The following is an 18,851-nucleotide window of genomic DNA, read 5'->3' as shown; positions in this document are numbered from 1 at the left end:
AATAGAGCTGTGCCTTACATTAACCTCCCTGGCGGTATGATTATTTCAGATTTTAGGTGCTGAAAGCGGTACCATTATTTTGCAAGGAAATTTGGTGTTTTACAATGTAGGCCTGTAATCCTTATGAATAACTCACTTAAATCTGTCCAAACAAGAGTCTAGTAGGCATCCCGGGATGAAAAGGTTTGAAAAACAAAATCATAAAATAATAAATAATTATAACAAATAATAATATAATTATAATAAAAATTATTCAATAATGTAATCAAATCAAAATCATAAAATAATAAATAATTATAACAAATAATAATATAATTATAATAAAAATTATTCAATAATGTAATCAACTCAAAATCACTGAAATTTGCTCAGTTGCAGAATTGTCGCTGTCATTACTTTTATTTTTTTATGATGAATTTCCCCACAAATCACTATTGCTCAATTCTGCAAGTGATTCTAATTTATTTATTATGTTTTCTAGCTGCTCTAAAACCACTTTTGACATAAAGGGACACTTTTGATTGATATGGACAATCTACAGTTTGCAGGCAGAAAGAACAGTTTTTATTATACAAAAGTACATGTAGGACACTGGGCAGACCACTAGGGACAAAGGGGTGTGTATTTTTTACATACAGTATTGTAATCTATAAGATTACAGTATACTGTATGTAATGTGTTTATTTACTTTTTTGAATTTGGCGCCTTTCTCCGCCCCTGTGCGTCATAATGTCGCAGGGAACGGAGATCGGCGGCACACAGGGACACTGTGTGAATCGAGCGAGGACGCGCTCGCTCACACAGCGGGGAGGCATCGCAGGATCCAGGGACAAGGTAGGTAACTTTGTCTGTGGCTGCTGCGAGGCGAGCCCGAGTCTGGCTCGGGGATACCGCTTTTGGTACAGAAATCTTACCCTCGGGAATACCGACAGGGGGGTTAAAGGGTTCCAACACAGACACAGGAAACGTTTCAGGAGGTGATGTCAGCTATAAGAAATTCGATATTTTTTTTTCAGTACAGATTTGTGTTAAACGCCTCCCGGTACATTAATAAATGTCCTCATCAAGACGCTGCAGCCATGATCTTGATATAAAAATAATCAGGCGGCAATTCTCTTTTTGTAAAAGTAGTCAAGTGGCTCTACAGCTACCCGATCACTTTTACAGGTGGAGTAAGGTGGTCCCCCCTGCCACCACCTGCCGCCTTTCCTGGCTTCTCCCATTCCACTGTGGAGCCTGGGGTCGATGTGATCTGTTGCATTGGAAGCACTTTTTAGAGAGGGAGAAACTCAGATCTCTTCTGTGATCTAAGAAACCTTAAGCAACAAGGATTTTATCAATGCCTGGTTCGAATTGTTTGTTTATTAGCTGTTACTGGCTAGTAAAACAGCCACACTGTTAGCTTCAATGAGAACTACCCCCCCCCTAAAAAAAATTAAATACATGTGACTCTTTGCAACCCCTCTATCTGCAGCCTCTGCTATGGGTGACACCAATAACTGACTACTTTTAAAAGAAAATAGAAAACAAAAAAGCAAATTAATAAATAGGTGCTCTTTGTTTGCAAAAATAAAGTCCAAAATATTTGCACAAGGCCTGAACTCAAAAAGAAGACACCCTCTTTAAACACCACCCAACTACCCATGCCAAAGAGTGGGGTCTGCCTGCTAGAAAGCCAGATGGCCCCTGGAGGCTCTGCTTCGAGTCTGTCTATCTGCCCATGAGCCCGAGCCTGCTGAGAGAGTCCGTGGGGAGCCAACTGTAGGCAGTAGTCCTATTTTCTGCCCCTCTTACAGGACACAAAACGGGGCGCCAGGATCAATTTCCATATGGGTACAGGCAGGACTTCTGTTAGAAATTGAAGGGCCCTGTACAGCCTACAACCACAGCACTGTGGCCTGTAAGAGACCCCACACAGTCCACTAGAGTCCCCACATAGCTCCCAGAGACCACACATAGCTCCCAGAGACCCCACACATCCACCAGAGACCCCACATAGCTCTGAGACCCCACACAGTCCACCAAAGACCCCACATAGCTCCCAGAGACCCACACAGTCCACCAAAGACCACACACAGTCCACCAGAGACCCCACATAGCTCCCAGAGACCCCACATTTCCACAGCATAGGTATAGCTCTAATATGAAGAGGTGGAGCCTAAAAAAAGAAGGGGTGTGGTTTAAAGATGAAGGGGTGGATCTTAAACAGGAAGAACAGGAAGGGGTGGGACAAATTTAGTTGGGGGGCAACTGTAGTCTTGCATAGGGCAGCACAAAATCAAAATACACCACTGCAATACACATCATATTTCCTGTTTACCATGGAGGAAGAGGAGGAAATTTGGCAAGGACTGCTACATTGCCTACCAAATGCTTAAAAAGTTTGAGAGATGGGATGACTTACTGTTTCAAAAGTGTTATACAAAAGGCCGCTCTTCTTTACATACCCTTCAGTGGCAGTGGAAACAGAGAGAACATGAGACAGCAGCACTCTAATAACATTTTCCACATCTGCAATCCTTTTTTTTTTGTTTGCATTATTTTTACTTTGGGGGGGTTGGGGGTGGTGTATATCTTCACAATTTTTTTATTTTCCTTTTTTTTATTCTTCCATCTGTTAAAAAAGTAAAATAATGAAGCTAATGCTGAACATTTTTGGCAAGTCCAGCTCTTAAAAATCACCCAATTTCACCTTCCCTATTGATTCTTTTTTCCAAAATGCTAAAAATTTTCCCCAAATTCTCTGGGAAAATAATTTTTTTTTTATGTCATGTACTCATGACATAAAAAAACTACGGCCAACTCGCCCTCAGATATGAAGACATGGAAGTTTGTAGGCATGCTTATTGTGAAAACGCACCCTCTTAGGCCTCGTACACACGACTGGTTTCCTCGGCAGAATCCATCAAGAAACTTGGTGGGAGATTTTTTTTGCCGAGGAAAGCTGTCGAGGAACTCGACGAGCCAAAAAGAGAGCATGTTCTCTTTTTCCTTGACGGGAATGGAGAAAATTGGCTTGTCGAGTTCCTCGACAAGCCTAACAAGAACTCGACGAGGAAAAATATGTGTTTCGCCCGCCGAGTTCCTCGGTCGTGTGTACCAGGCCTCATAAGTCTAATGATAAATGATGCCGCCTATGGTAAAGCAATGTTGGGTAGTACACTACAGTGTGAGTTGATTACATACTGTACCTTTGAATTCAAAGCTTATTAACTAAGAAACAGTTCTGTACTCAGCTCGGACTTGAGCTGTCAACCAGATAAGGACATCCTCAGTCATCGTCATTGATTGATCTGCCAGATTAGGGTTAATTCTATTAAATGATGCCATTTGCAAGGAATTAAGTTGCTTCAGAATCCTTCCCCTGCCTAATCATTTTAACAACCTGCATTGATAGCAGCTAAGTAAATATCTCTGTACTACCATGAGTGCTATATACACCAATCAGCCATAACTTTATGACCACTGACAGGTTAAATTAATAACATTTATTCTCTTGTTACAGTGGCATCTGAAAGTCAGTGGGATATATTAGAGAGCAAGTAAACATGTTGCCCCTGCAGTGGATTTGTTGAAAGCAGAAAAAAAGTCTTGCAGTATGTTGCATATGGGGCTGCGTAGTCGCAGAGCGGTCAAGGTGCCCTTGCTGACCCGTGTCCACAGCAAAAGCTCCTACCACAGACATGTGAGCAGAAGAACTGGAGCATTGTAAAAAGATGGCCTGTTCTGGTAAACCCTATTTTTCTACTAGAGGGGTGACACCATCCCGATTTAAATTTTTTTTTTTTTTTTAGCTGACATGTGGGGGGGGGGGGGGGGGGCGGCCCCACCGCGACTGCAGCGATGAGCGCCGCGGAATCGGAGCGCCGAGCGCTGCGGTAAAAGAGGAGGGGGGGTTGCGGGGTGACACCGCAGCACCATCCATCCCCTCCTCTCACAGCCACGGGCTGTTAGCGGTGCTCGGCAGTCGGCACACAGACACAGCCCCCTCCTCTCTGTTTGTGTGTACAGAGGGGGAGGGGTCGAGGGGACCTTCTGTCCATGTGCCGTGGCGCTGCCTGCGATGATCTGAGGTACTGAATGGGAAGGGGGGGGTGTTTGCACCTGGGGGGATTTCACTGAAGGGGGGGGTGTTTGCACTGAGGGGGGGTTGTACTAAGGGGGTGTTTGCACTGAGGGGGTTTTCACTAAGGGGGGTTTGCACTGGGGGGGTTGTACTAAGGGGGGGAGGTTTGCACTGGGGGTGTTTTTGCAAAGTTAAATTTCATCACATTTACTAAGCCCTGGGAAAAATTCTCTTTCAAGGTGCAACTTTCCTTGCAAAGTAAACAGCTTTTATTTTCCAGAGATGGATATCTCTGTTATGGCAGGAGCTAGCTCCCATAATCGGTCGCAAGATCATCACTATCGGCAGCGGGAGAGGGCCTCTCCTGCACCCTCCGCTGCTTACCAGAGCCATCGGTAGTGGCAAAGGCGATCGGGTCCTGCTGGGTATGGATATGAGTGAGGGCAAGATGGCTCCCACCCGTCTCCATACCATAGCAGGGAGGAAGCGACGTCAAAAACGTTTTCTCCTAAAAACAGTGTCAAAATCAATAAAATAAAGTAAAATAAATAAGAAAAAAATATAAAAATGTTTAAAGCGCCCCATCCCGACAAGCTCGCGCGTATAAGCGAACGCATATGCGAGCAGCGCCGGCATATGAAAAAACACAATTCTAGCCCTAGACCTCCTCTGTAACTCAAAACATGCAACCTGTAGAATTTTTTAAACATCGCCAATGGAGATTTTTAAGGGTAAAAGTTTGTCGCCATTCCACGAGCGGGCGCAATTTTGAAGCGTGACATGTTGGGTATCAATTTACTCGGCGTAACATTATCTTTCACAATATAAAAAAATATTGGGCTAACTTTACTAATGTCTTATTTTTTTATTCAAAAAAGTGTATTTTTCCCCCCAAAAATGTGCAAATTCGGTGTGACATAAAGTATTGCAATGACCGCCATTTTATTCTCTAGGGTGTTAGAATTCTTTTTATTATGTTTGGGGGTTATAAGTAATTTTCTAGCAAATAATTTTTTTTTTAACTTGTAAACACTGAGTCTGAAAAAGAGGCTCGGTCCTTAACCACTTAACCCCTGGACCATATTGCTGGTCAAAGACCAGGCCACTTTTTGCAATTTGGCACTGCGTCGCTTTAACTGAAAATTGCGCGGTCGTGTGGCGTAGCTCCCAAACAAAATTGGCGTCCCTTTTTTCCCACAAATAGAGCTTTCTTTTGGTGGTATTTGATCACCTCTGCGGTTTTTAGTTTTTGCGCTATAAACAAAAATAAAGCGACAATTTTGAAAAAAATTAACATTTTTAACTTTTTGCTATAATAAATATCCCCCAAAAATATATATAAAAAAACTATTTTTTTCCTCAGTTTAGGCAGATACGTATTCGTATACATATTTTTCGTAAAAAAAATCGCAATAAGCGTTTATTGATTGGTTTGCACAAAAGTTATAGCGTTTACAAAATAGGGGATAGTTTTATGGCATTTTGATTAAAAAAAAATGTTACTAGTAGTGCCGGCGATCAGCGATTTTTGGCGGACACTTTGAACTCTTTTGACACATTTTTGTGACCATTGGCATTTTTATAGCGATCAGTGGCAGGGAAGGGGTTAACACTAAGGGGCGAGGAAGGGGTTAAGTATGTTCCCTGGGTGTGTTCTAACTGAAGGGGGGGTGGGACTGACTGGGGGAAATGACTGATCGCTGTTCATACATTGTATGAACAGACGGTCAGGCATTTCTCCCCTGACAGGCCCGAGAGCTGTGTGTTTACACACACAGCTCCCGGTCCTCACTCTGTAACGAGCGATCGCGGGTGCCCCTATTGGCTGCTGGGAGAGATGACAAGCAGTTAAAGGGTTAGTAAAATAAAAAAAAATGTTCTTTAAAATAACAAACATGTTATACTTACCTCCACTGTGCAGTTCGTTTTGCACAGAGTGGCCCCGATCCACGTCTTCTGGAGTCCCTCGGCGGCTGTCTCTGTCCTCTCCGCAATTACTGACCACAGTAATGCGAGAGCTTGCATGGTGGTGAGTAATTTCCGGCACGCTCCCGTGATACAGCGAGCGGCCATAGTCGCTCACTGTATCACTCGGCCCCGCCCCAAGGCGTGCCGCATCACTGGATGTGATTGACAGCAGCGCCAGCCAATGGCTGCTCTCAATCCATCCGCTTTAGCCAATCAGCGGCCAGGCTGAAAGGCGAAGAGGATCTCGGGACCGCGCAAGACTTTCGAGGGGTCAGGTAAGTATAATGGGGGCTCGGGGGGGGGGGCGTCAGAATCCAATGTTTTTTCACCTTAATGCATAGATTGCATTAAGGTGACTTTTTTTTTTCTTTACAACTCATTTAAGTGGATTTTATGTCATTGTGCATTGAATGAACAGTTACTTATTCATGAGGAAATGTAAGCAAGCTCTGCAGATAGTGTGAGCTTTTTTGTGAGGCATGTTTTTGGAGTAGCACCATTAATTTGAATGGGCCTCCCTCTACTCCAAAAACGAACCAAAGAAGCTCATGTAGCAAATTTTGGCACAGAGCCAAGCAAGTTTTGACATCCGATTTTTGGCATTGCAAACTCATCCCGTGTTTTACAGCGATTCTGCAATCGCAGGCAGAACTGCACAATTCCAGTAGGCTCAGTGTGAATGGAGCCTTATTCTATAGGGCCGTGTGTACGCCTGCCTCAGAACTCAGGACTAATATTCTAACTTTTAAAGTCAATAGAAATGCGAAAGCAACTTGAAGCACTTTAGTTGTACGTCTTGAGCAAGTCAGAATCAGGTTACAAAAAGGTCAGAAGCATCTACTAAAAAGCTATGAAGAATCTCCAAAGCAACTCATACTGATCTAAAATACAGGCTGAAGGCACCTAACAACAAGCTGCATATACTCATCTCGTCTAGTCATACAACACATTTTCACATGCATAAAGCTTGCATTTATGGTAGATAAATGCAAACTTTATATGAAGGACAAATCAGCGTAGTGATACATTTGAGCTTACACTGTCTGCTTCCCCTGTGCTCCTGTTCCTGTAAAGATGTGCTTCTGCTTGTGTTTATCATAAAAATAAATGAATCCTTTATACTTTCAGCAACAACTTCTGGCATCTGATGAAACCCATCATGGTTCAATGTTTAAAGCGGTATGAAACCCAAAAACAAAAGTGTATTATATTTCTTCTTATATTTAGATGTGGTTTATTTATTTTTAACATTATATATTTTTTTATTTTCATCTGGTGATCTGACCAGAAGGTCTGTTATTTGTCAGCTCCCCTCAGACCAAGCTATCCACCAAAAGTGGCAATCAGCTAGTTGAGACAAACCATTGAGTGCTTACAGGGGTCAGATTTTATAAATGTGTGTAAAACATTAATCCCCAAAGGAAAAAAAAAAAACATTTGCTGTAATTGCTTATAAAGTGTTAGTTGAAGTTTAATTTGTTAATCAAGTCCATCTAAATCTACTAGTGCATCTAACATCATGCTCTTCCTAAATTGACAATGCTGCTGTCCAAGGGTATCTTGAGTGGAGACACCCTGAAGACCAGAGGAGAGAGTTTATGTCTAAATTGTTTGGAGATGGATTTTCGCGCCAAAAAAATGTGGAACAATTAATTAATAAATAAAATTAAAATTAAAATTAGAGCTGCTCCCCTAAAAATATAAAAAGGCAATCCCTCATTAAATTTTAGTGAATATGTGGTATATAGGGGGCGCTATTAGGACAAATTTTGTAATTAAACAAAATATCAAAATATATATAAATAAAATGGTGATAGCAATTACAATCTTAGTGATATCTATAAAAATAAATATACAATCTTTACAAGTAATACTAGAAGACCCGTGGGTCAATAGTGAAAAATAAATAAAATCCACAAGAGAGTCTCTATGACAAGAGTAATGTGCTCCCAGGACAAGAAATCAAGAAAAAATTGCTTTCTTAGTGATAGTTAGTATTGTCCATATATTTGAGTGATAGTAGTGACCACTAACAAACAAAAAAGTGAATCTTTGCAATAATCCAGAAAAGTAGACATGCAATCTTCTCGTGAATGACAGTGCTTCAAAGTCTTTCCACCACTTTCGCAAAACGACACCCAAAAGTGTATAATTTAAATGCGCTTACCAAAGCGATTTGACCCCTTTAGCTAAAAAGAGAGTCAAAAACGCTTGTGCAGTTGTGAATGTCTGCAAACATGTAATGCGTCCTTCACTGATTAGATACAGGCAAATCTTCTTCCAGCAACCTCATAAATGAAATATAAAACAGAGAGCCTCCATAGTGCAGCCAGTTTTATTTTAAAAGAATTTTAAACAAGACTTGGGCCAAGTGGCCACTTACATTAAAAAGTGCCCATCCCGGCACTGGGTCTGCGGGCCTTTAGATAGAGGAGACAACAGCCTCAATTGGCAAGTGGCAGGTTCCTCCTAGCGCCTCGTCAGCTCACAAGGGTCGGATGATGGGAGATGAATAAAAACAACGTGACCAGGCTCGCCGCCGACGATCGTTTCGTATAAACGTCTTCAGGGGGGCGTGTGCCTGGTCACTGTGGTCACGTTTGTTTATAGGGGACAACCGGAAGTAGTTCGGCTTGATTGACAAGCATTTTGGCCAATTACAGCACGTTTGCGGTCAGTATAAAAAACCGGAAGTGACCGAAGCTGATGGACAGATGCTGCAGCCAATTATAGCGCAGTATCGAGAGCTGGAAACACATGGACTTGAAATAATGATTGACTCGAATTTCGGCCACTTACAATGCAGTCCCAGTATTGGCTTCGGCACTCACATCTTGACATATAACAATAAAAAACACACCATTGCCTGACAATGTTATCTCTTCATAAATAGCTAATATCTGATGTTGAACTAATTTAATTATGAAACTCGATTATGCAGGACAATGTAATTAATACTTTGTAAAAATTAATGACAGCGATAATATTAAAAAGAAATGTATTTTAGGACATAATGGATTAAAGAAAAAAGAGAGCTGTCTTCTATTGAAAAACCACAAGATGGCACCCTACCACCCACCTCAATCCCATCTTGCAAGAGCTTAAACCAAGTCCCCTGGCAGGATTGAAAGATATGGAAATAGTAATGAGGAAATTCATGCCAATTGAGATGACAGTTTGTTAAAAATATTTAAATTTCCAGGGAGACAATAGATCTCCTCGTGAAAAGTTGACCACACCTGACAGGAGACACTTTTCTCCCTGGTTTTTAATCATTAGGTTTTTTATGTAGAAAATATATACTATATATTACCACATAAAAAATATAAAACATATACTAAATATCCTATACTATATAGTCAGGGTGATGAACACATGACCACAATATATAAATGTATATGAGAAGAAACAAAAAGGGGGGGGGCTTGGTTAATTTATTCGCAACCTGGTTCACATAATTGCATATGGTGAATCTGACCCATACCATTAATGAAATTTGTCGACTCCATTATGGATAAGAAAAATGGATCTCTTAGGCTAAATATACAACAAGGGAAAAAAACCTGCACAGGGGTCATTCATTGGATAAAAAGCAATTGAGATCGAGTTCGATATTGAGGCCTAGGGGCTGCATACTCCTAAGCCTATGCAACCACATGGTCTCATTCTGAGAGATGGCTCTTCTCATATGAGTGCCCCGCCAATGATTCGATATCTTGTCAATTCCATAGAACTGGCAAAGAGATGGATCACTTTGATGATATTTTTCAAAGTGTCTAGACACACTGTGATTTGGAAATTTCTTTTTTATATTCGCTAGATGTTCATTTATCCTCACTCTAAGTTTACGAGTGGTACGGCCCATGTACTGGAGCGAGCAAGGGCACTCCAAGACGTAGGTGACATGATCAGAGTTGCAAGTGATCAATGGTTTAATTTTAAACTTTTCTTTGGTTACATTGGACTGAAAATGTGTTCTCTTCTTTATGGCTCCAGGTTTTCTTGTAGTCTGGCAGGCCTTACAGCGCGTACAATGATGGAAGCCGGAGCCATCTAGAAAAGTACTAACCTTCTTGGGGGGATCTGGTACATTTTGGGCTATCCGATTTCTGAGTCCCGGAAAAGATTGTATATTTATTTTTATAGATATCACTAAGATTGTAATTGCTATCACCATTTTATTTATATATATTTTGATATTTTGTTTAATTACAAAATTTGTCCTAATAGCGCCCCCTATATACCACATATTCACTAAAATTTAATGAGGGATTGCCTTTTTATATTTTTAGGGGAGCAGCTCTAATTTTAATTTTAATTTTATTTATTAATTAATTGTTCCACATTTTTTTGGCGCGAAAATCCATCTCCAAACATTTTGTCTTAGTACCCAAGTCCCTACCCTGGTTCTAGTACTAAATCTATTTTCCACGCTGCCATGGACGTGTTCAATTTCATGCGAGATAGACACGTAAATCTAGAGGAGGTCTTTCAACAGGCCCCGAGTCCCAATATTGACTTAGAACTGGGACTCAAGCAATTACAGAGTGATATGGAAAAACAAATTAGATTATGGTGGGACATTGCGTCCTTCGAAATGTATATAGGGAAAAATCTCACACCCAGAAGACTCAGATGGGATGTCGGTCCCAATGATGGGATCGAGGATTTACAGCTATTGGATGAATGGTTCCAGTTTTTTAACGCATGTGAACAAAAGCTCATGCAGTTAATGGTGAAACGACGTAAGGCAAAAAATAAATTATTAGATGCCAAAATCGCCGATCTCAAAGAAAAAATGGAACCATTCAAAGTTCATAGTGAGTATACAGAGAAAACCAAGCTCCTACAAGTGCATCTAATTAAATATGACGGCGAAATAAAGAATAAAAAACTTAAAAAGTATCAAAGAGATATAATGGATTACGAAGAAGATAAAGTATACAAATGGCAGGTTACTCTTAACTTAGCCGATTCACCTGAATCATCCCCAATCAAAGAACCTGGAGCCATACCGCCACAGGCACCACGGAAAAAGGTTCCAGTAAGATCTAATACTCCTAATAAGCCTACAAAAACTACAGCAAGATCACAACCGAATCCCCCCAAAGCCTCAGCTCCTCCATACTATCCTTACCCACAACCCTATCCTATGGATGCTTATCATAGATATCCCATTTCTGATCCTCGCCAGACAGACAATGGCTACTATGATCCCAATAGGTTTTCCTATCCACCTAGACCCCCGAGAGGGGGATCTCGAGGAAATTTTAGGGGGAGACCGGCCCCCTATCAAAATCAATACCAGGGGGAATGGAGGGGATGGAAAGAACCCTATCGCATCCCTCCCAAGTCCCCCCAGTATCAAAAAGAAAGAGAGGGAGAAGAGGACGAGGCGGAACGAAAAAGAAAAAGAGTGGATTAAATGATGGTATCTTTAATCTAGCAGGGGTAGATTTTACAGAACCAGAATTAGAAGTATTACAACAAGGATTAAAATTTGCACCTGAAAAAAACATCGATAAGTTTGAAATCTTTATCGATGTAGAAAAATATATTCGCAAACTAAACATAAAAAAATATTTTGCTGGGAAAAATGTCACGAATGAGGGGACCAATGAGGATTCCACCTATTTACATAGTGGACTCAAAAATAATTCAACCTTTAACCCTAAAAAGGGTATGAACCATCAGATCGAGGCCTTTAGAACTATGGTTCAAGAAGATCTACGAGAATTAAAAGTGTCCCAACATGTATCTAACAATAAAATTTGGGAAGGAATCAAACTTTTGGAAGCAAACAAACAAATTGTGATTCGCCCCGCTGATAAGGGTGGAGGCTTGGTAATCTTGGGAAAAGAAATGTATTATTCAGAAATGGAAAGACAATTAGGGGATACATCCACGTATCAACTTTTACATGGGAACCCTACAATGAAATTAAAAGATCTACTTTCTGAGTGGATTGAGGAAGGAGTTGCTCGTAAAATCCTTAATCAGAAAGAGGCAGCGTATTTACTAATCCATGCCCCCAAAGTTCCTGTTATGTATATTTTGCCAAAAGTACACAAAAACAAAGAACATCCGCCCGGTAGGCCAATAATCAGTGGCATAGATTCTCTTTTCTCCCGTCTGGGAGAATATCTAGATAGTTTTTTTAAATCACTTGTCCCATTAAGTCCCTCCTATCTAAAAGATAGCAAGGACCTTATTATTGCACTTAAAAACCTTCAAGCAACTGAATCTACTATTCTAGTGACAGTCGATGTCGAATCGTTGTATACGAATATTACACATTCTGATGCACTCCAAGCAATTAAATGGGCATTGACCAAACAATCTACCTTGAAAAAGGCTCAGATTAGGTTTTTAGTGCAAGGTCTCAAATTAGCTATGACCAATAATTTCTTCTGGGCAAATCAACAGTATTATAATCAATCCAGCGGAGTTGCTATGGGAGCTAGATATGCTCCCAGTGTAGCCAATGTAGTTCTCAATAAATGGGAACACGAAAGTATTTTTTCCAACAAAAACAAGTCTTTATGTTTCTATCGGAGATATATCGACGACGTGATCCTCTTTTGGGAAGGTCCAGTTAGTAGTCTGGAAGTTTTTCTTGCCCAGATGAATACAAATAAGTATAGCCTCAAATTTACAGCCGAGACCAGTGTAAAGACAGTGAACTATCTAGATCTTACTATTTCAAAAAATGAAACCGTATTTGAAACAAAAACATACTTCAAAGCAACGGATAGGAATGGCTTTGTGCCAACTACTAGTTGTCACCACCCACAATGGGTAGGAGCCATTCCGAAAGGTCAATACATGCGTCTTAGACGCAATTGTGCCACACAAAGGGATTTTGAAGCACAAGCAGATGTATTGACAAGTAAATTTATAGAAAAGGGTTACTCTGAAGCAAATTTAAATAAAGCATTGACCCAAGTCTCCAGAATGGAAAGAGAATCACTCCTTATCACCAAGCCAAAAAAGTCATTTGAGAGCCAAGTTCCTTTTATTTCGGGGTTTCATCGCCAATTCCGTCAGGTAGAGACCATATTCAAAAGGCACTGGCCACTACTTCTTAAAGACCCAGATCTGATGACATCGATCGCATCAAAACCAAAATTTATATACAGAAGAGCTCCGGGACTCAGAAATCGGATAGCCCAAAATGTACCAGATCCCCCCAAGAAGGTTAGTACTTTTCTAGATGGCTCCGGCTTCCATCATTGTACGCGCTGTAAGGCCTGCCAGACTACAAGAAAACCTGGAGCCATAAAGAAGAGAACACATTTTCAGTCCAATGTAACCAAAGAAAAGTTTAAAATTAAACCATTGATCACTTGCAACTCTGATCATGTCACCTACGTCTTGGAGTGCCCTTGCTCGCTCCAGTACGTGGGCCGTACCACTCGTAAACTTAGAGTGAGGATAAATGAACATCTAGCGAATATAAAAAAGAAATTTCCAAATCACAGTGTGTCTAGACACTTTGAAAAATATCATCAAAGTGATCCATCTCTTTGCCAGTTCTATGGAATTGACAAGATATCGAATCATTGGCGGGGCACTCATATGAGAAGAGCCATCTCTCAGAATGAGACCATGTGGTTGCATAGGCTTAGGAGTATGCAGCCCCTAGGCCTCAATATCGAACTCGATCTCAATTGCTTTTTATCCAATGAATGACCCCTGTGCAGGTTTTTTTCCCTTGTTGTATATTTAGCCTAAGAGATCCATTTTTCTTATCCATAATGGAGTCGACAAATTTCATTAATGGTATGGGTCAGATTCACCATATGCAATTATGTGAACCAGGTTGCGAATAAATTAACCAAGCCCCCCCCCTTTTTGTTTCTTCTCATATACATTTATATATTGTGGTCATGTGTTCATCACCCTGACTATATAGTATAGGATATTTAGTATATGTTTTATATTTTTTATGTGGTAATATATAGTATATATTTTCTACATAAAAAACCTAATGATTAAAAACCAGGGAGAAAAGTGTCTCCTGTCAGGTGTGGTCAACTTTTCACGAGGAGATCTATTGTCTCCCTGGAAATTTAAATATTTTTAACAAACTGTCATCTCAATTGGCATGAATTTCCTCATTACTATTTCCATATCTTTCAATCCTGCCAGGGGACTTGGTTTAAGCTCTTGCAAGATGGGATTGAGGTGGGTGGTAGGGTGCCATCTTGTGGTTTTTCAATAGAAGACAGCTCTCTTTTTTCTTTAATCCATTATGTCCTAAAATACATTTCTTTTTAATATTATCGCTGTCATTAATTTTTACAAAGTATTAATTACATTGTCCTGCATAATCGAGTTTCATAATTAAATTAGTTCAACATCAGATATTAGCTATTTATGAAGAGATAACATTGTCAGGCAATGGTGTGTTTTTTATTGTTATATGTCAAGATGTGAGTGCCGAAGCCAATACTGGGACTGCATTGTAAGTGGCCGAAATTCGAGTCAATCATTATTTCAAGTCCATGTGTTTCCAGCTCTCGATACTGCGCTATAATTGGCTGCAGCATCTGTCCATCAGCTTCGGTCACTTCCGGTTTTTTATACTGACCGCAAACGTGCTGTAATTGGCCAAAATGCTTGTCAATCAAGCCGAACTACTTCCGGTTGTCCCCTATAAACAAACGTGACCACAGTGACCAGGCACACGCCCCCCTGAAGACGTTTATACGAAACGATCGTCGGCGGCGAGCCTGGTCACGTTGTTTTTATTCATCTCCCATCATCCGACCCTTGTGAGCTGACGAGGCGCTAGGAGGAACCTGCCACTTGCCAATTGAGGCTGTTGTCTCCTCTATCTAAAGGCCCGCAGACCCAGTGCCGGGATGGGCACTTTTTAATGTAAGTGGCCACTTGGCCCAAGTCTTGTTTAAAATTCTTTTAAAATAAAACTGGTTGCACTATGGAGGCTCTCTGTTTTATATTTCATTTATGAGGTTGCTGGAAGAAGATTTGCCTGTATCTAATCAGTGAAGGACGCATTACATGTTTGCAGACATTCACAACTGCACAAGCGTTTTTGACTCTCTTTTTAGCTAAAGGGGTCAAATCGCTTTGGTAAGCGCATTTAAATTATACACTTTTGGGTGTCGTTTTGCGAAAGTGGTGGAAAGACTTTGAAGCACTGTCATTCACGAGAAGATTGCATGTCTACTTTTCTGGATTATTGCAAAGATTCACTTTTTTGTTTGTTAGTGGTCACTACTATCACTCAAATATATGGACAATACTAACTATCACTAAGAAAGCAATTTTTTCTTGATTTCTTGTCCTGGGAGCACATTACTCTTGTCATAGAGACTCTCTTGTGGATTTTATTTATTTTTCACTATTGACCCACGGGTCTTCTAGTATTACTTGTAAAGATTGTATATTTATTTTTATAGATATCACTAAGATTGTAATTGCTATCACCATTTTATTTATATATATTTTGATATTTTGTTTAATTACAAAATTTGTCCTAATAGCGCCCCCTATATACCACATATGTCTAAATTGCAGTCACAGTGGATTAGACAACACTGATTAGGAGGAAACTGAGTGAACTTTATGTTTTTAGCACACCTGCGGTATTTGAAAACTAGTAGCTGATTGCTTTCAAATGATGACAGGAACTACATAACTATTTCAGTACATTGAAACAATCTAAAAATTGCTCTATATAACAGAAGACTGAGTACTTACCTCTTTAAATAGTTGGGGTCTAAGCTTTATGGACTGTTTCCATCAGACAAACCGATCGTGTGTGGGCCCCATCGGTTTGTTTTTCATCTGTGAAAAAAAATAGAACATGTTTTACATTTTTCCTATGGATAAAAAAACGATAGAAGAAAACGATCGTCTGTGTGGAAGTCCATTGGTCAAAAATACACGCATGCTCAGAATCAAGTCGACGCATGCTCGCAAGCATTGAACTTCATTTTTCTCAGCACGTCGTAGTGTTTTACGTCACTGCGTTTTGGCACGGTCGGATTTTTGACTGATGGTGTGTAGGCACGACTGATGAAAGTCAGCTTCATCGGATATCCGACGAAAAAATCCATCAGATTAGATTCCATCAGATATCCGATCGTGTGTGAGAGGCTTTACTGTCTTTAAACATGGCCTGAACCTTTGAGAAAGCCCATTGGACAAAACGCACGAGGTAGGCTGTGACATAAAAATGCTGGGTGGAGCTAAGAGGAGCTGCGAATGCTGAGATTTTTGCTGAGACATGATGTATTTTTACTTTTGAAATGTGAGTTTTTTTTATATCTGAATAAAAAAGTTTACAAGCGATCTGCAATATGGTATCCACCTCTTGCTTTCTATATGAGTGACACCACACTGGGAGCTGTGGACCACGATCGTGCAGCTAGTGGAGCAGTGTCACTACAATACTACAAAAGCGCAAATTGACCTCCTGTAATTAGTGAGGTCTACCAAAGCAGGTGAGAGGACACCCAAAGGTGGGATGAAGGGCACAGTGGTGATTACAGCCAAGACTTTAATGGCGTTTGGGACTGCAAATTCACAGAAATGTAATATTCCTGATAGACTTTAATGAAAGATGGACTTATTGTGATTGATTATATTGATATATGTATTGTATATTGATTGATTGAAATATATATTGATAGATTAAATATTTTTTTGCTTTTTTTTATTTATGAGATTTATTTGATGGTCACTTATACAATTTAAGCAATTTATGTATTTTTATATATTTTATATACACTGAAGTTTAAATTCAGAGAACAGTCTACAATTTCCTAAATTTCAAGGTCACTGCTTAGTCCTATTTGAAATGATCTAAACAGGAGTAAAAGAGCAGTTTTGTTAAGCATATTTCATGAGTTACCTATGTTTTGAAGCACAGAATATAAAACTTCAATGAGATTTGAAAAAGAACATTGATCAAAATTAGAGATCACTTTCAGATTCAGATACCTCCCAGTTATTGGTGTTAATCTGACACCTTGTGTTAAGTTTTTTAAATGTCTGACAAACCCTATTTAACTGGCAGCCTAACTTTCCATACTTCACTGACTTTGGAAAATGGTGAGCCGTTTTAAAGTCACCAAAACCCTTCGGCAGAAGGTTGTCCAGATGAAGGCCAAAGGGATGACCCTTTCAGCCATAGCAAGAGAAGTTTGTCATTCCAAATATGTGATTTTTATAATATTGCATCTTTACAACGTTACAAACTCATTCAAGTCCCCCGAGAAGGCTGGTCTTCCACGAAAAAGAAATGCAAGGGAGGACTGGATGATGCAGAGAATCTCATGGGCAATCAGTTCAACACTGCAGCTGCGTTTGCTCGCCAGTTCAGCCCTGAACAGCGTAAGGATCTCTCTTGTCATACAGTGTCTTGCCGTGTAACAGAATTTGGACTGAAAGCCCACTCATTAGTAAACATGTGCATTTGTTTTCGTTCTAATGCATTTTCGTTTGACTTTCGCGTATTTTTTTTTTCACAAGAAAGAATTTCGCGTATTTTAGTTATCGTTTTAACAAGCGAAAATGAAGTCCGAAATCCGAAAGATCCAACATAAAAAAATGCTTTATTTTCGTTTTCGTTGCTACAACAGTTCGATAGATAGGAGATTCGACATGACGCTGATAATAGCAATCTGTGTCTATCGAACCTGTGGTTGAATGTGCCTAACCTTAACTCTATTAGTCCAAGATTATTTTACATAGAGAGGAAAGATTCGACATAGAGAGAAAAGATTCGACATTATAGAGACAGTGGCCCAGATTCAAGAAGCACTTGCGCCCGCGCAACCATAGGTTGAGCGACGCAAGTGCTTACTTGCTCCGGTGTAACGAGTGCTCCTGATTCAGGAACCTTGTTACACCGACTGCAGCCTAAGATATGACAGGCATAAGCCTCCTTATGCCTTCATATCTTTGGCTGCATTCTTGCGTTGGCCGCTAGGGGGCGCGGCCATTGTGATCTGTGTATAGTATGCAAATTGCATACTAACACCGATTCACAAAAGTTGCGCGGGCCCTGCGCACGCAAGGTACGGAGTTTCCGTACGGCGACTTTAGCATAAGGCTGCTCCTACTCATAGTAGGCGCAGCCAATGCTAAAGTATAGCCACCCTTCCCGCTCGTGAAATTTGAATTTCACGTCGTTTACGTAAGTGATTTGTGAATGGCCCATTCACGTTCACTTAGAAGCAAATGATGTCCTTGCGACGTCATTTGCCGCAATGCACGTCGGGAAAGTTTCCCGACGGAGCATGCGCTGTTCGCTCGGCGCGGGAGCGCGCCTAATTTAAATGATTCCCGCCCCCGGCGGGATCATTTACATTAGGTGCCCTTACGCAGGGCAAATTAGCATAGCGCCCGCGCAATTTACTGAGCTACTGCTCCGTGAATCGCGGGCAAATCGAAATATTTGCGTGGGCGCAGAGCAAAAATCGTTGCCCTTTGCCCACGCAAATATTGCGCGGCTCTACCTGAATCTGGGCCACTGTTGGGGTAGACCATTCGACATGAACAACGAAGATTCGACAAAGCAGTGTAAAACTTACAAACGTTGAATCTGTCTTTGAAGGCTTATGGTGTTTGTCGAAAGTTTTAAGAAGATTCAACAAGCAGCTAAACTGTACGACGCCGCAACGTACATTTCCAGTCAAATGCTCAGCCCATAGGCTATAGAAGAATTTGAATGTTGGTTGACTAGTAATAATAATTTATAAATATAATAATTACTAGTCATACAACATTAGAATTTTTCTATAGCTTGTGGGAGGAACATTTGACCGGAAATGTACGATTG

At 40.5% G+C, this 18,851-nt stretch overlaps 1 protein-coding gene across 3 annotated transcripts in view; it reads left to right on the top strand.

Moving 5' to 3' along the window:
• The window catches only part of CACNA2D3 (calcium voltage-gated channel auxiliary subunit alpha2delta 3), a 1,177,822-nt gene that overhangs the window by 148,237 nt on the left and 1,010,734 nt on the right, over positions 1 to 18,851 (top strand). For 2 of the 3 annotated variants that reach the window (XM_040359261.1, XM_040359262.1), the window contains exon 4: positions 7,163 to 7,213. The exons of the other annotated variant lie outside the window; for it this stretch is intronic. In XM_040359261.1, coding sequence (XP_040215195.1) covers positions 7,163 to 7,213 — 51 coding nt within the window. The remainder of the gene's footprint in view (positions 1 to 7,162; positions 7,214 to 18,851) is intronic. 3 annotated transcript variants of the gene reach the window in all.

The sequence above is a fragment of the Rana temporaria genome, chromosome 7, assembly GCF_905171775.1.
Source record: "Rana temporaria chromosome 7, aRanTem1.1, whole genome shotgun sequence".
In the NCBI taxonomy this organism is placed as follows: domain Eukaryota; kingdom Metazoa; phylum Chordata; class Amphibia; order Anura; family Ranidae; genus Rana; species Rana temporaria.
This window is presented reverse-complemented; position numbering and strand designations above follow the sequence as displayed.